Here is a 25,785-nt window from a genome sequence, read left to right as displayed (position 1 = left end):
TTGAAACATAGGTAGCCAAGGCTTTCCCTCTAACTAGATTTTCTCAGAAAAGTAGGAAAATAATACCAAACACCCAGTTCTACCATATTTATCCAACTGAATGAAGTGTCTTGTCCAGTCAGTTCCACAGTTAACTTTTTTATCTATATAGTCATTTGACTCGGAGAATTAGATCATACATGTGTTGGACCAAACACACTGTACTTAATGAATGTTAGTTGGATCTAAATCTTGAGGTCAAATTGCAATGGGGGTAATGTACATAGACTCACAATCTTAAATGGGATTTTCATTGAGCCTAAAGGAGAACATCATCTGGCTTTATAGTTAGCAAACATGTTTAAATTACTTATTCATTTAAGGGGTAAACTGTCCATTTGGACCACACATTCTTCTCAATCCGCTGGAGTGAAAGCACAGTGCAATCAATACAGCTGCATTTATCTCACATATAATCAGAAGTTTATCTAAATAGCCAACACACCAGTAGATCACTTCAGAGAGAAAGAAAGTGTAGCCCTTAAGAAAAGCAATGGCAGCTGGCGAACTTACACCCATGACTCATTTTACATGGCAAGGAAAAAGACTAAATTAGCCAGAACAAATGAGGCAGATAAACTGATGAATTTGAATAGTTCCCTACCCCCCGCTTATCTGCACGGGTTACATTCCAAGATCTCCAGAGGCTGCCTGAAACTATCAATAGTACTGAACCTTATATACACTATGTTTTTCTTATACATACCTATGATGAAGCTTAATTTATAAATTAGGCACAGTAAGAGATTAACAACAATACCTAATAATAAAATAGAATATAACAATATACTGTAACAAAAATTATGTGAATATGGTCTCTCTCAAAATATCTTACTGTACTCAGCCCTCTTGGGATGATGTGAGATGATAAAATGCCTATGTGATGGGATAAAGTGAGGTAAATGACGCAGGCATCATGACACAGCATTAGGCGACTATTGACCTTCTAACAGTAGTCAGAAGGAAAATCATCTGCTCCTGGACTGTGGTTGACCATGGGCAACTGAAACCATGGAAAGTGAAGCTGAGAATCAAGGGGAACTACTTTACTAGTCTTGAAGCTGAATGTGTAATTTTGAGCCTTAGATTACCCAATAATAAAAAAAAAATGACTGTTTATAGGATTATTGACGTGGTTAAATGAGATAATCCACAGAAAGCAATTATCATAGTACCTGACACATAAGCTGGAGCTCAATAATTGGTAGCCTAACAAAGGTACTGAAATCAGAAACTTCCTTATTGACTAAAGAAAGTTTAAATCCCAGATTTCACTCACACAATGGAATTGGAAATGTATTACCAAATGCTTTTGTTGAAGCCCAATGAGCAAAAACTAGAGCATATATGAATGCAGTTGACTCTACTCAAAAACCCTCTGGACTTAAATTTCTTCTTGAGACATATTTCCATCCCCATCCTAAAGTGCTGAAGGAAAAGGGCCAGGCTCTTCAAGCAACAATATGGGCATTACAGAGAAACCATCAGAAAATCAGAAATATTGGGGTGCCTGGATGGCTCAGTCAGGCTCAGCAGGAAGTCTGCTTGAAGATTCTCTACTTCTGCCCCGCCCTCCACTCATGCATGCATTTTCTCTCTCTCTCAAATAAATAAATCTTTTAAAAAAAAAAAAAGGAAATCAGAAATATCTAAGTATGGACTTCTAGGTTATTCAATACAAAAATCATAAGTCAAGTAGTTAACTTAGGCCATTATTTTATTTGCTGGCCTTCAGGTAGAAATATACCTAAACTATGCATAAAAAGGAAAGATCAATCTCATTTTAAAAATCTTTCAGAGAAAAAAGATTCTCTAGCTTTTATCAGGAAGATATGCCAATATATGTTTTCCCTGTTAGCAAATACTTCTTTGGAACTATCTTAATTTCCTCATGCATCTGTTTCAGCTTCTTCACTATCCCCAGTAAAAATAGAGAACAATTGACATGTCTTTTACTATTTGCGATATTTATCTTAAAGAGTAATTGCCTAGTCTTAGTCTTCTCGTAACCAGGTTCCTTGGTATCCTTTAAATGTCAAATGTAGTGAAATGTATCAGAAAGTACTCAATTTTATCCAGTAAAGAGGATATATCTAAACAAATGATGCTTAAAACATTTGGTAAAATTTGTACACTCATGTTCTCAGCTGCATCATTTACAATAGCTAAAAAGTGGCAGCAACCTAAGTATCTGTCTGTGGGCGAGTGGATAATCAAAATGTGATATAAACATATAATGGAATATCTTTCAGCCATAAGAAGAAAGGAAATGCTGATGCATGCTATAACATGGATGAACCTTGAGGACATTATGCTAAGTGAAACAAGTCAGAAAAAAAGGTTAAATACTGTATAATTCCACTCCTATGAAGTACCTAGAGTATCAAATTCATAGAAACAGAAAATAGAATAGTGATTGCCAGGGGCAGTGGGGCGGGGGCGGGGGGTGGAAATGAAGAGTTATTTTTTAATGAGTATAGAGATTCAGTTTTGCAAGATGAAAAAAGTTCTGGAGATGGATGGTGGTAATGGTAGCATAATAATATGAATGAACTAAATGCCACTGAAATGTACACTTAAAATGGTTAAAATGGTAATTTTATGTTATATGTATTTTACCACAATTTTTAAAAAGAAAAAACATTTGGTGATATATTTGCCATCACATCCATAGATAAAGTAAACAAAATTCAGAAGTATGTGAACATAACATGCTGAAATAAGGGACAGAAAAATCTGGCCTCAAGCAGTATTTTAAGAGTCAATCCCATAGTTATTAACAGTTCTCTATACCTCTTAACTTCAAATTCATCAAAATAAATCTAGGGTTTTTTTTATACAAAAGTTTTTTCACTTTTTAAAAAGGTGTATGAAGAGCTGTACTTTATAGATGCTGAATTTTACAGAGGCATTCACCATCTCTATAGAGGAGATGGTTATTTCAGACTGTAACTTGGTTCCACAATAAATTGCTAGTTTTTGGAAAATAGGGTCAGAAACCTCATCTCACCTTCTGCAGTGGTCTCCTCTCCAGTTAAGGGAACACTGAAGCCATCCTCATACTCTGCAGTCACATTGACTAAGTACAGCGTCTCCGGCTTCAGGTTGTTGAGAATGACGCTGGTGCTTGACGCTGGCTCCACCACTGTGACCTCAGCATCCCCGGTAGCTTCCTTGTAGGTGATGTGGTATGAAAAAACATTTTCTCCAGCAGGAGACCAGTTAGTTTTGAAACTGTAAGAAGTCGTCTCAGAAAAACTAAGATCCTTTGGAGGCACATAAGCTATTTAAAAAAAAAAAAAAAAGGACACAGTTAAAATGTTTAAATCTATAAAGCAAAAATGGACCTGATGACTATGTTTATGAAATGGCTTATGTTCACTGGGGGAATAGTCATTGAGACAAATGTACTGAGTAAATATTCCACACCTGACCTCTGAGAGAAGGCCTCTCATTTACAGCCCTACCAGGAGGTCTTGATCATTTGTCTTGACCATTCACAAACTAAGTTACACTATTTAAATGGTTAATTAAAATTTAACTTGAATGGGGTTTCTAAACACAAAGCAGTAATGGAATGGTCCTGCCTACAACTGGAATATTTAAACAGTAACAGACCTAAAATGAACCCAGCAATATTTTCCCACTAATCCTTGGCAATCAGATATTAACTTTTGGTGGTAGACAGATATTTCAAAGTAATGATTAAGGAATTCTTCCTAACCAAAGAATATTCATTAAACTAAATCATACGAAGAGCCAATATTTAAGGCCCACTGCTGGTCTCAAGGAACGTACAATCAAATCGGAAAGACAGGAGAGTGTCACATTATTAACAAAACAGAGCAGTACCTACGAACCCTGGATGACTGGAAGTGATAGTAAGTGTTACAGCACTAGAACAGCTAAGGAAGACTTGATGAAAGAGTTGGGACTTTTTACTGAATGTTGACAAATAGAATTTGAGTGCTCGCTTCGGCAGCACATATACTAAAATTGGAACGACAAATAGAATTTGAACAAATGAAGAAAAGAGGATAAGGAATCCCAGCTGTGAGGAACGGTGCCCAAAATTGGTCCAGGGAAGGGAATGCATGAGAAGAATTCAAAGGTCTAGGACTATGTTCCCGTCACCTTTAATTCAAAGGACTTGGCTCACCATCTAGCACATATTAGACACTCAACTACAGGTTGTTGAATTGAATATGACAAATAGGTGGGATAAAGCTGGTGCCCAGCTCAGCTTAAGGATCTAGGATCAAAAACATCTCATGACTCATGGTAAATAGCTTTTTCACCAATAAATAGGTGATCCATACCCAGGAGAAAGTCTTATCTCAGCTAAATAAACTAAGCTCAGTAGATTTCTGTAAGACAGGATAGTTATTTTTTCCTGTATGTAGAAAGAATCGGAGAAGCGTATTATCCACAATTTTAGAACCAAAAAATGCTTTGTTCATGAAGAGATAATTTTGGCTCTACAAAGCCTACTAACCTTTTTTCTTTATAGCTGCCAATTCTTGCTCAATTCTAAGGCAGATAGACTGTGTGAGTTCAAAAGATATTCTCTGAAAAGCATCAAAATCTTCCACTGTGAACACATGTGTCTCAGCAGGAGGAGAGGCAATAGCTTCTAATTCTGAGCGAACAGCATCCTTCACACCAACTGCAAAGATTTCCACGTCAGAATTCCTTAGTTTTATAGCAGGATCTCTGAAAGCATCTGAAGATTTCCCATCAGTGATAAGAATCATGACCTTTGGTACGTTGCCTCTTGAACCCTTGCTAGGCACAAATATTTTCTCTCTGACGTAAGTCATTGCTTTCCCAGTGTTTGTAGATCCTCCTCTGTAGGGGAAGGTGTTTATTGCTTCAATTATATCTTCAACTTTGGTGAATTTTTTCAAAGTGAACTCAGTATGAGGATCACGGCTGTACTGGACAAGACTTATCTGTACCCTGTTTGGTGAAATCTCAAAACTTTTTACAAGAACTTCCAGAAAGGCTCTAACTTTAACAAAGTTTGCAATCCCGATGCTATAGGAACCATCAACCAAAAACACGATATCGGCTTTTATATCCACACCACGTGAGCATTCTGTAAAAAGAAAAAAAAGCCCATTACAGTTCAACAAATATAAATTAATCATGAAATATAGATGTCTGGTTCTATTAATAACCACACTTATTTAAAAGAAAACCATTGCAAATATTTTGAAACTAAACCTGAACCAGTAAGACATACTGTCAAACAGACCATCACATATACCAAACCCAGTGATAGACCTATTCACTTACCCACTTGAACTTTCATTGGCTGAGTCTTCTCCATAATTGAAATGGGTTCGCTGGATGTCAGTCCCTTCATGGCTGAAACACTGATCTGGTATCCTGTGTCTGCTGAAAGGTCACGAACACTGAGCGTGGTAGTCTGAGGCCCCACACTGAGAGCGTGCTGTCGGCTTCCAGCAGTCATTGGTGTAAGAAGGACTTTATAGCCAGTCACTGGGCTAGGAGATGGACTCCAACTCAGCTTAATGTATTTTGATGAGACTTCCATGGCAACCAAATTTTCAGGAGGTTCAATAACTACAAAGTAACAAGCAGAACAGTGATTAAAAACAGTGAGATTTAGGGGTGCCTGGCTGGCTCAAATGGAGGAGCCTATGACTCTTGATCTCGGGGTCATGAGTTCAAGCCCCACTCTGGGTGTAGAGATTACTTAAATAAATAAACTATTAAAAAAAAAAAAACAGTGAGATACAACCTTTAGGTTTGGACATTCAATTCTCCTTATCCAAATTAATCATGAATTAGTCAAGAAGAGTTGCCTAATCCCAACTCTCCACTTCCACCTATACCTATCCAAAACCAAAAGAGGCTCAGTGCCTGATTTTTAGTCAGGGAGCTGAGAAAATTAGAGGAAGAGAAAGTCATTGGAGGAAATTAATAATAAGACATATGATGCCTAACTCTCTGGGACCAAGATTTCCATCCACTCTGGTTTTCATATTTTACTCATTGTCTTTATTCTTAGGTACCAAAGTAGGCACTTGATAAATGTTTGTTAAATCAATGACTTACTCAATTCTTTTTCTCTTTTAATGATATTATAAAGACTAAAATATAATCTTTAAAAGACACTTTATAATACATAAGATAAAGGGTTCAGCAGCTCTTAAACAACTTCTTATAATGTTAGACAATTTTATTCTCACTTATTTTAAGCCAAGAAAAAATGTTCAACTATGTTCATAATGCCACCAAGAGGGACTCAATGGTTTATAACATGTATACTAACAAGGAAATATCGATCATCTAAAACATTTCTATCCTTACACAACATAGAAACATAATCATGTACTTAACAAATAACATAAAGTATTTTAAGATATTTCAGACCAAATTTTCACACTTTTACATTTATCAGTGGAACTAACTTCCAAGAATTTATACTTCAATTTTTTTTAATCTCATCCTGCAAGAAGTGGATGATCAAACAGGCACAAGTCTCCTCACGGCCTCCTCAAAAAGGCATTCATACAGAGTGCATAAAAATGATGTCTAAAAAGGGACAAGTAGTGGGGGGCAAGGGGGAGAAACAGATGTGCCAACTGGATGTTTGGCCAAAACTTTTGTGGGATGCAGAGACAGTACAGGGAAAACAAGTCACAGGCTAAGCCAGGAAGAAAGAGAGGCCCCAAGGAACAGCATCAACACCCACAATGCACCTCATACAAGCAGATTTCAAACAGTGGCAGGACGGACGTTTGGTCTACCCTCACACATGCACCCTAGGGAAAACAGGTCAGCATTAGAATGTTTAAAACACTAAGTAAAGAGAGGTTAATCAGGGGAAAGTGGGGTGAAGGGGTCAATTTTGTAATCACACTAAGCAAAAAATCGGACATTAGGCAGTAAAACAAAGAAAAAGGCTTGGAGCCCATGAAGTAATGAGAAGGGTTCTGAAACAGAATCAGAGCCAGCGAACATTGCCAAAATACTTGGGGTTTGGAGATTAGAGTTTATATGACTGAAGATGTAGCTATTTAGAACTTATCTTTAATCACTTGTCAATTCTCAGGCTAAAAGGAGAACAATCATGGAAACTGTGACTTTTTAATGTCCAAAAGGATGTTGATGAAATGTCTTCTGAAATGTCTTTTCTTTCTCCCATGTATTTAGAAGCAATAACTGATAGAAATGGGAAGATTTTCCAGATGTGGAAGGATCAAACTGATCTTTGAATTATTCTTAAAAGTTTTGAAAACATGCAGAGAATGATGATAGAAAATCTTTTTGTTTCACCATTTAATAGAAACAGTGTTCCCATTAGTTGATGTTGCTGTGTGCTAAAATACATGTCTTCCCAGCCTGTCAATGTTTACATCGGAGTGCAAGAGCATTAAAGCAAGTACCTGGATAGCATAATTATGGACACTCAACATGCACAAAATGGTCTCAGAGAAAAAGGGCAAGTCAAACTTCTCCAAAAAAGATTTTTAAGGATTTTATTTCATGTTCTACTGGGGGAGGGGGAACAATGAAAAGATATCAACCAGTTGAGTTACTGAAAAACCATATAATGGAGTATACAATTGGAGAATGACCAAAGATGTGTTTGAGTAAATGTGTCTCCTTTTAGACTACCTGTAAATCTATAAAAGCTATCAAATAATGGAAAAGGTTAACACAGGGGAACACGGAACAATTCACTCACCTTCTTCTCCACTAACCAATTCACCAAGTTGTTCATCAACACCAGAGCACACCTGGGAGATGATCTCATTCTGAATATCCACAATTGCATCAAAGTTGGCCACATTGAAAACATGGTTTAATGAAGGTGTGGAGGCGATTTGTTTGAGTTCTTTTGCATCTGCAGCTTTAATGCCTTCAAAAACAAAAGGACAAGGATATATTGAAAAGAAAAATGTGCTGAATTAGGGAAGTTCTTTGCTTTCTCAGTCCTTCGAAAGTAAAGACAGTTGTAAGTCCTTATTTAGTCATAAACCAGAATTGCTTTGCTTCGTCACGAATGTGCGACTGTTCAAATGACAAAGGCATTTTATAATTTCACAGAAAGTGGCCAGCCAAAAAGGAAAATGAATGGTTAATAAAACAGAGCAGGCTCTCATCCTAACCATGCCATCATTTGTCCCTGCCATCTGTAAAGATAATACTTTTGCTTCCAGAGTCCTGAATGAGCTGGAACTCTCCAAATTCTTCAAGTATTACATAATATAGGAAACACATTTAAAAAAGCACTTAATGGTAATACAAGGAGGATCTTTATTAGAATCCCTGGCCCGGCGTTCTTTGAAAAGTAGAGAGGGCTGGCAAAAATATGAATACCACCTCACAATGCATAGGCTAAGGGAGTTATACGAGAGAAATACATAAGCAGAATTTTTACTCAAAGATGACATGGTTTAACACTACACTATAAAATGCACTAAACACTTCTAATAGCATCCTTCCTTAAGGAATCCACCTTTCCTCTTCATAAGCATTAGGTATTGAGGTAGGTCTAAAGAGAAAATACTTAACCAAATGTGGCCTACCCAAAGAGAAAACTTCAACCCCTATATTTCGAAGCTCTCTTGCTGGAATTTCCACTTCATCTTGCGATTTGCCATCCGTAATAATAATTGCCACTTTAGGAAAGCCAACTCTTGCTCCAGCAGATTCCGTGAAAGTATTTTTAATTAAGTAATCAATGGCATCCCCTGAAGTGCAAAAGAAACATGTTCATTCACTCCTTACCACACAGTTTTGCCAAAGTAAAAAACCACGTGATTAATTTCAAGATTGTTTAAGGTATGAAAATGGTGCCATGTTTGATTTCTTCCCCAAACAGGTATTTCATTTATTTTCAACAATAATAAAATTTGTAAAACATACCCGTCATTGTGTTGCCACCTTTGTACGGAATTGTTTTAATTGCAGCAAGAAGGTCATCCCTTTGGTAGTACTGACTTAAGTTAAATTCAGTCCTGGTATCAGAGCTGTACTGAACAACGCCAACCCTTGTCTTCTCTTCTCCGATGTCAAAAGCAGACACAAGAGCCCCGATAAAGTCTAAAATGTACTTAAAATTATTTCTTCCCACACTCCATGAGCCATCCACGAGGAACACTAGATCAGTCCAGGCACTGACAGAGCATTCTGAAATACATTTGATATAGTTCTAAATGATGTATTCTTAACTATACCCACCTTTAATGAATACAAACTAACGCTGAAAAACTGTTGTCTCCTTAAATCATTTTGTTCATTAGAACATATTCAAATTGGTCTTCGCCCACAACTGACATGCACAAAAGAATATAACATTTTATTAACAAACAAAGAAGCATTTTCAGGGCCTTCATTAAGATGCATTTGTGGAACTATATGGCTCTAAATTACTATATAAGACATTGTGCAAGAAGAGATAAATAGATACATGACCTACTCTCCAAGAGCATGTGACCAAGGTATTCATGCTGTCAACCTGTTTTTATAAACAACATCCTTTTCCTCTTCTCTCTGAGCACAAATTACGCAAAACATCTGGGCGATATACAAAATGAGCAGTGTCTTCAATCCTTGGTATTTAGCAATAAATACAAAACAATTGCTGTCCTATTCAAGCAGATGTATTTAAGTGGAAGAAAGGGGAAAATCTTTCTAAAATTTTCCTGCATTTTAGAATATAATTGTCTAAAGTTTGTAGTGGGTTAGTCTAGAGGGTTAATAGAGTCTAACAGAAGTAAAAAGAAGCATGGGGGCCCTGGGTGGCTCAGTCAGTTGGGTGTCTGCCTTCGGCTCAGGTCGTGATCCCAGGGTCATAGGATCGAGCTCTGCATCGAGCTCTGCATTGGGGCTCCCTTCTCCCTCTCTCTTTTTCTGCCCCTCCCCAACCCCCCCAGCTCATGCTCTCTCACTCTCTCTCTCAAATAAATAAATAAAATCTTAAAAAAAAAAGATGTAAAAAGAAGCATAAATATGACTCAAGATAGTCAAAAATATCTTACTGTCCTAATTATCGGTCTATTTAAATTTGACATCTAAAACCTACTTTTACAAAACAAAGAGTAGAAAAATATTTCCATTCAAAAGTAAAAAAGGCATAGTATATCTTTAAATGCAATGATTGGCTTTTATAAATGAACACCATATCTTTCTTTTTCTCCACAGTCAGAAGGAAAACAAGCTGATTTTCATGAAAATGTGTATTGAAAGGCAACACTAAGTGAATTTTCTGAAGAATTACAAAGATGTTTTCATCTTTGTAATCAGTTGGTAGATAATAAAAGAAATACTTGGCTACAAAGAGAAGGAAAGGGTCCTGGAAAATTTTGCAAGCTAAATCACAAGTTGCATGCCTAAATAATTTTTGCACACCATTTAATGGGCCCATTTAAGTCTATTAAATAGTCAATATTTGGTATAATGCTTTGATTTAGAATAAGTATCAACGGTTCAGGGAAAATATTAGCATTATAACTGCATACTACAAAATTCATTTCAGATTATCAGACATCAGAAAGAATGATAAACAGGCATTTGTAGGGAAAAATTTCAGATAAAGGGGACTTTGTATTCAAATCTTTTTATTGTCCTCCTGGGTTATAAATCCAACCTTTATAAGGTGGCAAATGAGAAGTCCAAGAAACCCCTTAAGGGTCCATCCCAGTAAGTCAGAAGAAGCAATAGAAGACAAAGGAAGCAGGAGGTTACAAATTGTCAAACCTAGATTGAATAAAATCCCTTTTATTTGGTTACAAGTGCACCAAGGATCATTGTGTATCTTGTTTTGTTTGGGGTTGGGCTCCCATTTGTATACTATAAAGAACATAATATAAATAAATAAATAAATAACACTGTAAACAGCGTTTCTCGTGCCTTTTTCTTTTCTAATTTGCCTCCATGATTCTTTGTGGAGGTGAAATAGTAATAGAGGTGGGGCCAGAATGTATCAAAATGACCAGGAAATTTGTTTCAAACTGCATAAGACTCCACTCCCACCTCTCACCCCAACATCATCTCTGGAAAATGTGTACTATTCTTTAGATATGTTAAGACCCACGTGTTAACAGAGATGTCTTACAGACACTGGAAATGGAGACACTGCCATCAATGAAAGGCATGTAAATACCACAGAGGTGAGCATAACACATCCAGAGATTTAGAAATATATTTTCATGGCAAAAAACTCTTCAAACACAAGGAGGGCATCTCTCTGGTGTTCTGGCTTTGTATTCCTCATATATCCCTATTTCTATTGATTTGTCTTTGAGAAATGAGTTGTCTAGTGGTGAGCTTTGTTTTTCACCTACTGCCAAAATTCTGCAAAAAAAAAAAATGTAGATACACACCAATTCACAGTTTACTCTCAGTAAAATGAATATTTAATAAATAGAATGAAAAACTGACTAGAAACTCAGAATGTAAGTAGTATAATTGTTTAGTCATATATTACTATTATATTGTCCATATTTCTCCTAGATAATACCTATAGAAATTATTAAGTGAATAAATTCAAAGTATGGATATAGTTGGAACATTTTCTTTATATTACACTTGTAACTTCTATAAATTTGAGCAAAAATATTAAGGGAAATACTTACTTTGTATCATTGGTTTTCCAGGTTTCTTCTCACCTGGCTTTGTCGGACCACCTGTTTGAACTGAGTCAAAACCTGATTATTACAAAAAGAAATGAACCCGTACAAATACTTCCTAAAAAAATATATATTGTTTTCCACCACTGTCTTTAAATATATGATCCATGCCCAGCTGCTCAGAAAATACTGCCAAATAAGCAATGCCTTGCAAATAAATTATCTTTAGTGAGATTTTAGATATATTTCAAAAAGACATTGACATTGTTGCCTGGCAAAGTTTAATGTTTTTAATAGTTTTCACTCATAACATTCCTGCTGCTTCCAAAGACCAGGGTTATAAATCAAGAATGAATTAGTAACATCCACAAATGACTAGGATCATAGAAAGAATAGTTAATACTGATACAAAGTAACTCTGCATAACAAATTAAACCTGAAAGTTGGAGAAATCTTCTGCAAAATAAAAGGCATAAAGGTACTTTATATGTGTGCTTACTTGTTAATTGTCCTATAACAGGTACACTTTCTTCTACTTCATCATATGAAGTGATTGTCACCACATACTCTATTTCAGGTATAAGGTCTGATAATAAAGTTTCAGTGGTACTAGCTGCAAGGGTAAATTCTTTAGTGGGCCCATCTGGAAATACAGAAAGGAAAATATGAATGCAAAAAAATATCTTTCACATATAACATGATACAATATAATGTAATTCCCAGATATACTCAAAATTTAAAAAATTAAATATATATATACATTTTTTCAGAACATCCAAACATTATCTTCTTCTATCTTCTGAAACCAAAACTTTGAAATTCTACAAATGGACTGGCATAGCATTTACTTATGATAATCATATTCAATATTTGTTTGAGGACTCAAGGATTCCTCTGGAATAAAGATATACCAGAATATCAAACCAAAATCTCCCATTGTTTCTGAAGGTGAATGGTAGTAACAAAATTATTTCATAAATGAGACATAAAACAGAAAATAATTTAATTTTAAATTATGTGCTGGAGGAGAGTGAAGGAAGGCAAATAGGGGATGAAAATCAACTCAAGAACAACAAACACCATAGGTTAAAATTAAGCTGTAGTGGGAAGCAATCTGTGTGGAAGAAATGCATTCTCCATCCTCAAATGGTTGCGTACATTAATGGGTAGCCACAGTCCTCTGAATTGACTTAACTAGATATCAAACATTTCAAAATACAGTATACTAGGTATATACTTATATATTGACAGCTATGTACTCCCTTCTAGATTATGTTCATTCTTCAATCAGGAAAGAGTAGTTCCTAGGGACTAAGTGCCTGCTAGGATTTTTATATTATATTAAATTTTCATCAAAACAGAAATAATCAAGGGGTGCCTGGGTGGCTCAGTCATTACGCCTCTGCCTTTGGCTCAGGTCATGATCCCAGGGTCCTGGGATCCAGCCCCACACCGGGCTCCCTGCTCAGCAGGAAGCCTGTTACTTCCTCTCCCACTCCCCCTGCTTGTGTTCCTGTTCTCGCGATCTTGCTCTCTCTGTCAATTAAATAAATAAATAATCTTTAAAAAACAAAAAACAAAACAGAAATAATCAAGAAAAGTAACAGGTAGTATAATAAAACCCTGAGAAACACTCCTGGTTTAAGTGTGGAGCGTGCAGAACCAACCAGGGCCCCCACAAGACAAGACACCGGGTCTCTGCCGGGTTGGGGGGTGTCAGTGCCAGTTCGGGGAGTATAGGAGTCAGTAATTTCCAACACATGGAAACTGATAGAACTGTTTTTCAACAGCCTTTTTGCTTTGGAATGAATGAATGTGTTAACTGCCAGTACATTTGGGGAGAAAAATTCAAAGAAGAAAAAGTAAATTCTTGACCCCTTAAGTTCCCAGATCCTATTAAAAAATTTTTTCCCAATTCCTTGAGAAATTAGCATTTTAAATCATTAGTATTTTTAAAGGCCATAAATATTTAAACACAGCTGTAGTGATAAATTATATTGATACCATCCCTCTCTACTATCAGCCAGATAAGACTTCTTCCTACCACCTGGCCAGTGCTAGTGGAAATGGTTGTTTCTCCATTCCATGTTAAAACTGAAAGTTAATCAATAGAGATTAATTTTCCACCCTTGGGCAACATCATAAACACTAGAGATAACTCCTGAGAACAACCAAAACAAGGTGTTTTTTTATTTTGTTTTGTTTTGTTTTGTTTTTCAAAGACTCTTAGCCTAGGATCTGTGGAATCCACCTAGCCAAAGTAAATTCTTCTCTTCCATCATGGCAGCTCACCATTATTCCAGAATAATGTTTCCTGAGTACTGAAATGTGTCGGACACTGCGTAAGGCATAACAACTCACTTCATCACTTGACACTTTAAATATTGAAAAGACTAACTCAAGAAGAATATCAAGAAGTGAGAACTCTATTTTATAAAAATCAAATATTACCAGCAATATTCTGATCAAGCAAAAAAAAAAAACTCCACTTTTAATAACAGCAGCTTAGCACAGTGAACCATTTTAATAAAGCTCAACACTACAAAAATATAATAGTGAGTACTAGGCTGGAAACCTGGAGACCTGAGATCACCAAATATCTGGTGACATTGGCTAAATTCCTAAAGTTTTCTAAACTTCAGCTTTCTCATAATGAAATGGAAGGAGGAGAGAAGACTGGATTATATCATCTTTGATGTCTCTGTTTTAAAACCCCAATATCTCAAAACTTACCTGTTGTAGGGTCCACTGTTATTCTGTAACCCACAATTGGATCAGCTGGTCTTGCCCATGACATATGAACAGTATTTTCATCTATTATTTTAAAATTCAAGTCTGAAGGTGGGTCAACTGCAAAAGAGAGAGTTGATATCAATTACATTTTCCAATGTCACAAAGTGGTCAATTTAATCAATAAAGAATTGTGTCGAGCAAAGCTTACTAAAATTGTCTTTGCATAAATTTGTTTCCAACAAATATAGAAGATATCTTGTTGGATAAGAATAAAATTAAAAGCTGACAAGATATGACAAAACATCAGAGAGTATACATATTACAGAAGACAGCACAAAACACTCTTGATTCTTGAGTTGCTAGGTCATCCAAGAATGGCCAGCAAAATCAAGCATAATAGAAACATATTTGGATACAAGTACATACAAATACAATGAAATCACAGATAATAACCACATATGCAAACAATTCACATAACAATTAAAGGGATCTCAATACATGCGGAGAGCATTTTGAATAAGCATGCCAAATCACAACCTGCTTATAACCATAGAAGTTAATTTAGAACACTGACATAGAACTTTTTTCCCATAATGTGGAAAAGAATCACTGATGTTTTTGATTCTCTGCATCATTGTCTTGTTATAATTTTTGTTGATAAATCTCAATCTGTGCAGAGATGAAATTTAATGAAAGGGAGAAGTCATGGGAAATTTAGTACTGTTATGTTGCACAGGAAATATACATTTAAATGTATATTCACATTCACATGGGCAAATATTCAAAAATAGTAAAAAAGGATGTCAATAATTTATAAATATATAAAAAGTATATATACAGATATTTATAAAACTAATATTCTGCCTGTTTACACCAATACGCTGTATGTTTGCAAGGTGTAAACCAACACTGTTATTTTCCTTTGCAGCAGGTATACTCCATACTAGAAGTGGCATTTTAGATTAAAATGCCAGTATGGTCCTTTACAAAATGATGGTTAATTATGAAAAGACAACATCAAACCATATATTTATGGACATTTATTTACAGAACTTAAAGGAAACAGTGAAGAAGGATCAGCAATCTGAAGACATGACTGTGCATAAAAACTTGGAGAAGTCAATGACAGGAATAACTGAAAAGTACAGAAAGAAGTAGTTTACATACAAAACCATACAGCTTCATGCATGTGTCAATGAAATGTTGACTTGTTTTTAGTTTCCCACAATGAACGAAAGCCTCCATGTACAATAGTCATTACACAAAGACGTTTCAGAAATATTTTATAATGATATTCTCTCTGTAATGTTTATGCTTCATCATGCAGCATTGTACTGACTCACTGTCAGTGCATGGTCAATGCATTATAAATTACTACTCTTGAAGTAGGTCAACAAAGTAAGATGACTTTCAGCCATCCTTTTTTTAAGGTATTTAAATCTGAAAGTATTCCTTGTGAGTCAGATTCTTTGCATCTCTTTTGAGGGATTACAATCCCTTTTTAGGTTTTCACAGAGGTCAATTGAAATACAGTAGTAGCTTTGAGACATGAGTCACAGAATTTAACTGGGGTTAGGGATTTATGTAATATTAATAGCACATTTTAATGGAAATAAAACAAATTAAGCAAACATTTGCTTTGATGAACTGCTGCTTCCAACTGTAGGAGATGGCTTTTTATTTTCATTGGATATACTAGCAATGGAATGAATGTTATTTTCTTACTATCCATACACAGGCAGTGAGATTAGACTATTAATCTACATGCATAGTTTAATTATTCAACATTCTGCTGTCTGTAGTCATATTGCAAGGTTTAGCTGGAGTCATCTCTTAGTATAACAAGCATGCAACAAATGTTAATAGAACAAAAGGTATTAAGAATATCATTATAAAATATTGTTCCAGTAGCAATGGCTCAGGACAAATTTAATGCAAAGGCAGACACAACTGGCCTGAGCATGCTTTTAAAAAAAAAATCAGTACATGGAAAAACAGTACCACCAACCTTGCAGGGAAATTGACCTGAAGCAGCAGACATTAGGTTAAAACTGCTGAAGGGCAGCAGCGGCCCACCTTGTTGGTTTCCAAATGACCAGGATTCCAGAAAAACTGAAAAATTGACTGTTGGGAAAAGTCTTTAACATTTCAGAGGATTTTAAGGTGTTCATAGAAACTCAGATGTGGTACTTGGGAATCAAAAACAGGACAGAATGGCCAACTAGCATGTGTGCACCAGAGAGCCCACTCCACTTTCCTTCCTGCCACTTGTATCACATGTAAAACCTTCCAGGCTTGCCACTCCAGTTATACGTTTTTGCTTGTTCATTTCATGAAAAAAGATAACAAGGCAGGTGTGAGTATGGACCCATGTCAACTTGAATCAATGCAAAACATATTTTCGTTAATTTTGAAAATCTTTTCTTTTGCATAAAAATAATTCACAACTGCCATTGCTTTGTCACAAGCTGTGTCTATGTTCCCTGAGACAATGCAGATGCCAGAATATTTCCAATATGAGCTATCTACAAGGGATTATGATTGCAGAGAGCCATAGTTGCATAGAATGAGAATCTGAACCAAGAGAAATAGAACTCAAATTATAAATAAATAATATTGCAATCAGATATATATTCAAAAAACCTGAATACCGATAATGAAAAGACTAAAATTTTAAGTACTCATAACTCCAGTAGTTTTAATCTCCCATTTAGGAACAATGCTTTTCCTCATCAATAAGCTATGCTATAAAAACTGCATTCTGGTGACATTTTTTTACCTAAACTGGCAGGATGTGGGGCTTTTTAGGAATGATAATTATAGTTAGCATTTTCTGAGTGTCTACTATACAATAGGCAAAGTACAAGTCACTTTATATATTGTCTCTTTTTCTTCTCATAACAATCCCGCATAACGTGCCCTGTTTTCCCTGTTTCACAGATGAGTCAGTGAAATTCAGAGAGATTAACACAGCTAACAAGCAGCAAAACTTTGATCCCATAGTTGGACTCCAAAGCATACAATGTAAAGAAGAAGAAATATTTGAATGAATGACTAACTTTAGAAAGCAATATTTGTATATAGGTGCCTATTAATATATACCTATATATTTTCTATTTTATAAAAAAAATTAGTTGATGCCTGTTCAATAATAAATATGTAGTATTCAGATATTTCCAGTTCAGATATAGATAGAATTTGACAAATTAACTTTACACACTTTGTTTAAATCTAAAGTATCTATCTTGATATATATTTGACAAACAGTTTTTTTCATTATGTCAACCAAAAGGAAATTTACGAACCGTGCAGAGATGAATGGATGGATGGAAAGATGGACAGATAGGAGAATATTCTAATAAGTTTTGGTAACATACAAAGTATGTTAGAGATAAAGCAAAACATAATACCAAAATATTGTCTTGATGAACTGGCAAGACCTAGCAAGTGATGGATTATTCTGTACACATTACAAAATGTGTTCTTTCATGGTTGACCAGTTTTCAAGCAAGAAGCACAGTGTAGGCAAACTAGCACTAAAGCAAGACAAGAAAACCTAGGTCTCATCTGTACCTTGTCCTAAAGTAACTACATTAGTTATTTAGCCTCTCTTCCTCATTTCCCATTTGCAAATGAGAAAATTAGAATAGATGATCTGTAACTTGCCCTATAGTCCAAAATTTCTGTTATGACACAGTATTATCAGATAAACATAGGCACAGAACTATAGAAATATATATTAACTAGCCTTTTAACCTAGACACAAGACAATTAAAGCTTGTCTTTAATGGCCTCAACTCACTGGTCAATTGATAATATCCAGTTATTTCTCATAAATTATAAATACAAGTCAAACTTACTAAAATTAAAACCCTGTTTTTCACAAGACATGTTCATCTTGAATTCTAGATTAATTAGAAAGGTGTCTAATTCTCAGGTAACACTGGCCATTAACCTTTAAATGCAAAGTGTTAGGTTTTCTAAATGGCAATTAACATACTCTATGATACATGAACCAAAAATGATTCATACATTCTGGGTCATACAGAACACTGGCCAAGTTCAAGGCCAATAAGCTAAAAATTACAAATACTAAAGGCCAGAAAAAATCAATTTCACCCTTATTTCCATAAGACAAAATACTATATTATGAAAAATAAAGTTCCTTGTATAAGCAGATAGAAGGAAAAGAGCAGGAGGAGAGTGGTACCACAATAAAAAAGAGGAGATAAAAAATGTATGCCAAAAGCTTTTAATTAATATCGAAAAAGGTATTGTTTTCAACATATAAAAAGTTAAGTAAATAGAAATTGGTTGGAAAATAGTATGAATTCAAGAGTTCAAGCATGACATTGTAAAAGGGAAAAAAAAGTAACTATGGCCAATTTACAACTCAGTTCAAAATGACATAGCAGGAAACAGGGGCGCCAGCTGAAATTTTGAAATGCCCCCCAATGTTTCCAAGAAATTTTCTTTCCAGCCATTGTACCCAGAAAGGCTTTGGCCACAAATTTTTTTAGCCCTTCACAAGCTCGTGGGACCACTTAGTTGGTAGTGAATACCCAAGCTGTGCTGTCCAATATGGGAGCCACCAGCCACATGGGGCTATCAAGCACTTGAAATGTGGCCAGTTCAAAATGAAACACACTGCAAGTGTAAAATACATACCCAATTTCAAAGACTTAGTACAAAACTGTAAAATATCGCACTAGAAATTTTTATATTGATTACATGTTGAAGTGATAACATGGTGGATATAGTGGGTTAAGTTAAACATACTATAAAGAGTAATGTCTCTTGGTTCTTTTTCCTTTTTTAATGTGGCAACCAGAAAATTTTAAGTTACACATGTGGCTTGCTATTGTGGCTTACAATATATTTCTTTTTGACAGCAGCAAACTAGAGAATAAGGCCAAAAAAATGAATCTCATTAAAATATAATTATTAAATGCTGACCCTAAGGAGGTGGGAGACAAGAAAGACACAGCTTAGGAAAGCACCAGATTGAAAAGATAAAATGTGAGAAATACGGAAATAACCAGTAATGTAGACAGTAAAATGTTCTCTTCTTTTTGTTATTGCTCTATAGTTGACACACAATGTTAAAATGTTCTCTTTAACTGCACTTTGCTAACCAGTCATTATCCAATTGAGAATGGATTTTTTCCACTTACATCATTTCCAACCTAATTCTTTTCCTAAGAATTCTCAAATCTTTCTGATTTTCAAATAAGTATTTTCTTAATGAGCAATAAATAGGCCACTTCAGTGAATTATCTAAAAATATCTTTAGTAGGGCTTCCAGAAGCTCCTCAAATAAAATTCCTTCCTAACAACGACATAAAGAGGAACATTAAAGGCAACCTCATCTGAGTATTACTTCACAGAAGCCTCTCTGAAAAGCCTCCACATTCACACAGGAGTGGTCAGATAAGAAGAGCAGCAAGCTTCTGTCACTTTTCTAAGCAGCCCACAAAAGTTGGAACCTCTCTGTTTTTCCTAATCTTCTTTCTTTCTTTCTTTCTTTTTTCTTTTTTTTTTTTTCTTTTTTTGTTTTTTTTCTTTTTTTTTTTTTTTTTTTTTTTTTTTTTTTTGTATCTGCCCTCCTGAAGTGGAAAATCAAACACAACAGAAAGTTTTTTAAAATCGCAGTACTTCATGAGCCGGCTCTCCTTTCCCACAACTTCTAAAAAAGTACCATCCACTCTAGAATTCCCACAGCTGCCCCACTCATTTCTTTCCTCCCTTAACTCCATCAGGGGCATTTTCATTGGGAAAAAAAAAAATTAAGATGTCTGTTATGGTATTACCCGATTTACCTTGCAGAACAACAACTCTAGTTTGTCAGGTCTCGAATGATAACTTGAGGGAACACAAGCTCTCACTAGGTTAATATACAGAAATAACTTTTTAAATAAATACTGAGAAATGAGGGTACTGAGGGCACACAACAAAAAGAATAAAAGTGAGGTTGAAAAATCTCGCAAAGGTCCTTCATTTTCTACAGGGCGTAGCCGTTTTGCAGACCTGGGGACCACGACACCCATGTCGCCCCGGACCGACTCCACTCAGGTCTGATGCGGGAGGGAAGAAGGGAGGGACAGAGAGCCTGGCTTGCCTGGCGCCCACTTGCTTCCTGGGTTGGAAACCTTGACGCAGACCCAAGCTGTCGGCGCGGGGCTGGGCCTGAGCCACGTTCCTCCGAGCCCCGCAAACCAAACAGGAACAGCAGTGACCCTGGGCCACGAGAACACATTCTGGGTCCGGATCTCTGCTTGCCACCCATCCTCTAGGCTGTTTGGCAGCCACCTCGTTCGCCTGCACCGCCCGCCTCAACGACTGAGCTCCCCACAAAACACACAGAGGCGCAGAGCCGGCACTGTTGGAATCCTTTATTTCATGCTGTCCCCGAGGTCGCAGCCCCGAGCCAGGTGGTGAACAGCCACGCGAGCGAGCGCGCCCGCGCTCCGGGGCTCCCGGGTAGCACCAGGAGGCGTCCTGTTCGGAGAGCTGGGTGCAGCTGTCGCCCCCTCCCGGACGGCTGGTCCTCTCGGAAGGCAGCAGTGTAGGTGGCAGTGTGGACAGCACACCGCAGGGACAAGCGCAAGGAGACCACACAGCACTGTACGGAATGGATTAAGCAGAATGCGAAAGAGCTGGACCTGAGAGCTGGAACATGGACAGACCTCAGGAGAAGGGGGCGTTTCTCTTAGAGGAGAGAAACGTCCGGAGGAAACACGCAGTACAGGGAAAACAGAGCAAGCAATAGTGGCAAGATCGTTTGCTTTGTCCTTTCTAGAATTCTACATTGTCACCGAGGGAGGGGGAAGGAAGAGCAATTTACCTTCTGCCTCAATGGAAGACAGGAGCAGGGCCGCGCCCAGGGCGGCAAGCGCTGGGGGAAGCCTGGTCCGCATGCTCGGCCTCCAAGCTCACAGCCGCATGAAGGGATCTGCGGGAGGAAGCAGTGACCGTATCAGAACCGGGTCCGGGCAGGCCGGGAACCAGGTTAGAACTGGAGCCTGCACCCAGGCCAGGACCCGACCAGATCTGCCTTAATAACCGCAGGGCCCAGCCCAGCATATAATGGGCCTATTGTGGAGCAGTGGAAGTCAAGGTCATCTACTGCAGTTTAATCATGGCACTAAGAGGGATTTCTAGTTTAAAGAGGGTCCTGTTTTCCGGGAGGTTGGTCCTGCTTAGCATCCCCTACCCGGCCCCACATGACTTCATCCTGCCTTGGTGATGGCTAATTCAGAGGTCATTTTATCCCTGACTCAACTAAATGTCTCTTCCAGCTGGGGATTTTATTTGGCCCTCAGCTTTTTCCTAGCTGCTGAACTCTTTAGGTAACTGTACTTTAGTGGTCTCAGGGTAATTTGGAAAAGTATAATAAACCTCTTTTACTTTTTTTCTTCATTTTGTTCTGCCTACAAATATGCATCTCTTTAAGGTCTGAAATGGATTATACAGAAATATGTAAGGCCCAGGTGAAACCTGACCCAACTGCTAGCTGCTTTGTCTTCACAGCTGATAAATCCTTTACCCAAGATGAGGGGAAAACAACTCTAAGATACATAATTAGAAAAGGACAAGTCATAGAAGAGACAAAAAAACACTCTTGTCTGTTTTCCCAAGATATTTTTTATAAAAATTCTCAGTAGTAATATTTTCATTTAACATATTTTCACTTCACTTATTACAGAAGATTACAGATTCCAAAAGATTACAGGTATATATGCTCCACAGGAGAATATGTTCTATTCTGATTTTTCCTGATTCTGTAACTAGGTTATTAATTCCTTAAAGACAAAGAGTCTTATCCATCTTTTGTGACTCCCAGCACACAGTAGGTGCTTAATCTATGTTGGCAGAAGGGAATCTTCTAAAATATTTTAAGGTCTAATACAGAGACAAAAGCTACTAGCAATGAACTGAACTGGGAAGCTGCCAGAGGCAAAACATAAAAAGAGAGTTGACTGTGAAGTACATAAATTATTGTAAGGCAACAGACGAGGCCGCTTGAAAAACGAAGTCCTGCTTGGGAATCCAAAAATGAGCCAAAGGTCGAGCCCTCTTTGAGAAAAGAAACTGACAAGCTCCAACCATGCCCTTCCAAATTATTGGCACAATGTATTAGGGCATCTTTCCTCAGCCTGAGTGTAAATTGCATTTTAAACGTCTGATGAGCAGGCGTGCCAAATTGCCCAGAGCTCCTTTTTATGAAGCCAAGATTAAAATGTTGGCGCTGCTCTGAAGATTCAAGGGCTCCAGCGATTTCTTTCTTCCTAATTAACAGCTGTTTGACATTTCTAACCCTTTTCTACCATCAGTGAAAAGCAGGAGGTGAGACTGGCCCATTGTTCCCATCAGCTGGCCTTAACTTTGCTACAGTAATTTCCAACTCAGTTGGCAGTCGTGCTCGTGAAAAGTTAAAGGCTGACAATCGACCCATCAAAAAGTTCTGTGCAGCCTTTTTTTTTTCTTAAACCCTGAACTCTTCACAAAAAACCTTAATCGTGGAAGTTCTTTTGTCTGGTTCTAGAGCGCCACCTATTGGCTGCCTGACTCAGCGGCAAGAATGAATCATGTTGCGTTGGGAAATCGGAACCTACAGTCAGTTCTACCAGCCCGCCAGTCATTCTCCATATGTTAAAAAAAAAAAAAAAAAAAAAAAAAAAATTCTCTCCTTTTAGCCAAAACATTTATGTGACTACTTAGCTCAATGCTTCATTGAACATTCTCAGACATAAATGTCTGAAAACGGCCGCTCCTACGTGTCAGGAAGGATTCCTTCACCCTCATGAATGAAAATGAGTCAGTTGCGGAGGAGCGGGTGGGGGGGAGGTCTTAAGGGATTGGTCTCCTTCCACCAACTTGCCCCCTCCCCCACCCCGCTGGAAAAGACCAATTCTTGAACTCCTACGTCCAGTTAAAAAAGAAAATTACACTTCCGCCCCGCCACCCCGCGGGGTTCCTCCAGATCCTTTGCAAGTCACCTACCTCCTCTTTTACCCACTGCGACCTTGACATTAGTTAGCCAAGGGCGAGTTTAGCGCTCTTTTCCTTCCTTGCTCCATCCTTCCCCAGTGCTCCCACATACTTTAGGTTACATAGTCCAGGCTGAGGCGGGAGGAGGACAGGGGAAGGGGTCCTGGAACGCCCTGAATGGGTCACCTTTCCCTAAGGATACTCGACTTGGGGTACCTCTTTTGCTCCCTGGCTTCGCGTCTCCGCTCCATAAATGAGCCCGGCGCCCCAAAATCTCTGATCTCTCTCCCATTATGTGGGATTTGGGATGGAAACTACTTTAAAGGTTGCACGGACCCCAAGTAGGGCCTCGACCAATGCATTCGGGAAGAGGTCGGGAGGGGGAGCTTTCTCCAGAAGTTGAGAAAGTCGGCCAAGGATGAGTCCCCTAGAACTGGATTAACCCACCATCTCAGATGCTTTGAAAAGCAAAGGAGCCAGAACACTCGACTAGGAATCTGCCTCAAGATGCCACACACACCCGCGCAGCTTCGACGAGCTGCAGAGCACTCAGACGGCCCTCCAAAGAATTCCTCACCGTGCGTCACTAAAATACCTTCCCAGCGCCGAGGCTGCACCACCGCACCCCCGGGAAAGCTACCACCAAGAGATAACGAGGTGACCACAGAACCGGGGCACCCTGCATTGAAATCGACAGCATCTATAGATGAAATTTCTCTACAAACAGAAACACTGAACAGGGTGCATTACGCACACACCGCCGCCCTGCACAGCTCTTAAGCTACAATTCTTTCTCCCTCAAAGATAAAATGAATCACAGAACCCCAGGATACCCGGCAAATCTCGGGCACAGCTCCACTCTTACGAGTCCAAACGGTTCTTGCCTGCGACCCTTAAGGGCTTAGGGAACAGGCTAGAAGCAAGTTTCCCTAGTTAGCTTTGTGAGGTACGGGGTTAGGGAAAATGGCTAGAAGCCGGACCGACCTGAGGCGGTGGGACCGAGGTAGCGGCGGCGACAGCGGCTTCCCGGCGTCGTAGAAGCCGGGGCTCGGTGTGACCCCCGTGCGCCCAGGCAATTGGCGCTGCGCTCGAGGAGCACCTGGCGGCTGCCGGGAGGTGGGCAGCGGCAGGGCCCCCGAGGAGTCAAAGAGGATGAGGATCCCGGGAGGAGCGGCAGACGCGGCGGAGCCCGCGGAGACTGCCCGGGACCGCAGCTGCCCGCGCGGACGCGTCTGCGACGGCTCGCCTTCGTCGAGTGAGAAGAGGCTCCGCGCCGCCGGCTACTTAATAGAGGGCTGTTCCCAGCTCTCAGTTTACTCGGTTACGAAACGCCTGAGAAGGTGGACGGCTGCCACGGGGTGATGTATGCTCCTCCGGCGGTGAAGGAGGTCTACTTTTGGGAACGTGTGCATACTTCCAGCATTCCTTCGGCGTGAGGTGGCGATCCCCGTAGTAGCAGTGCCCCGCCGGGGAGGGGGGAGGGATGCAGGGAGGAGGAGGAGGAGGAAGCGAGGAGGGGGACAGCCGCAGTCGGGTTCGCTGCCAAGGGAAGCCGCGCACTCCTCCGCTTGGGGCGTGCTGGAGAGCTCGGGTTTCCCTACCCTTGCGATTTTCTTTAATGAATTTATTTTTCTAAATTAAGAACAATGGGAGGGAGGGAAGCGACTGTCTTATATTCAGGACTGCAAGAATGTGTGACCGACCCCACTCCACCCTCGCCCCATCCCCCATCTTCACCACCTACACTTTCCTCCCCCTCCGTCCTGGGTGCACTTAAAACCGATTTACAGGGTTTCCATTAACTAACTGTCTGTGCACGCGGCGCGCCTTCTGTCTTTTTCAATCTCCGAGCGGCGATTGGAAACCCGTATAGCAGCCCGCGCTGGGCTCAACGACGGGATGGCTTTCCCAGTCCTGTCTTGCTTCCCCGATGCTTTGGGACGGAACTGAGAGGCTTAATTTGAGCCAAGAGAGAGGGCGAGGGACGCAATGAAACCTAGGGATTCGCAGAACAAGAAGCCGCTCGAGAACCAGTTGCAATCACGGGAGAGACCGTGAGCATACGCTGACCCCCGGGCGGAGGCTTTGGACCAAAAACTTTGCCCTTAAAACCCCGCGGGGTCAAGAAGACGAATGAAATTATGTTTCCCCCAGCTGCCAAAGAGATGGAGGCCAAATGGGGGCTGACATTCTGCCAGCATCTTCTCCTTTCTACCGCTCCCCCCTCCCCGGCCTCACCGCCTTGGCCTGAGCAGGGAGCCTGGCACTCAGGGTTGCCAAACGGTGCCAGGCGCACGGGAGGAAGCGCGGGGCTCGTACACGGTGGCATCAGAAAAACGCTCCAGGAGAGGTTCAGATTACCCACGTCTGTGCCCTCAGCACAAGCTCTGCACTTTTGGCCTCTTACGTCGGG

General features: G+C 39.0%; 1 protein-coding gene across 4 annotated transcripts in view; it reads right to left on the bottom strand.

Moving 5' to 3' along the window:
• COL12A1 (collagen type XII alpha 1 chain) overlaps positions 1-24,678 on the bottom strand; it is a 116,012-nt gene extending 91,334 nt beyond the window's left edge. For 2 of the 4 annotated variants that reach the window (XM_027601982.2, XM_027601980.2), the window contains exons 1-11: positions 24,357-24,678; positions 21,226-21,333; positions 14,382-14,498; positions 12,148-12,291; positions 11,655-11,714; positions 8,944-9,207; positions 8,604-8,768; positions 7,760-7,933; positions 5,338-5,628; positions 4,535-5,137; positions 3,050-3,322 (exon numbers count right to left, since the gene is read on the bottom strand). In XM_027601982.2, coding sequence (XP_027457783.2) covers positions 3,050-3,322; positions 4,535-5,137; positions 5,338-5,628; positions 7,760-7,933; positions 8,604-8,768; positions 8,944-9,207; positions 11,655-11,714; positions 12,148-12,291; positions 14,382-14,498; positions 21,226-21,298 — 2,164 coding nt within the window. In that variant the 5' untranslated portion in view covers positions 21,299-21,333; positions 24,357-24,678. Of the gene's footprint in view, positions 1-3,049; positions 3,323-4,534; positions 5,138-5,337; positions 5,629-7,759; positions 7,934-8,603; positions 8,769-8,943; positions 9,208-11,654; positions 11,715-12,147; positions 12,292-14,381; positions 14,499-16,389; positions 16,406-21,225; positions 21,334-24,356 lie in introns of those variants that run through there. The other 2 variants (XM_027601981.2, XM_027601983.2) reach the window with 2 other exon arrangements.
• Positions 24,679-25,785: the final 1,107 nt, after the last annotated feature.

The sequence above is a fragment of the Zalophus californianus genome, chromosome 7, assembly GCF_009762305.2.
Source record: "Zalophus californianus isolate mZalCal1 chromosome 7, mZalCal1.pri.v2, whole genome shotgun sequence".
Taxonomy (NCBI): Eukaryota; Metazoa; Chordata; class Mammalia; order Carnivora; family Otariidae; genus Zalophus; species Zalophus californianus.
This window is presented reverse-complemented; position numbering and strand designations above follow the sequence as displayed.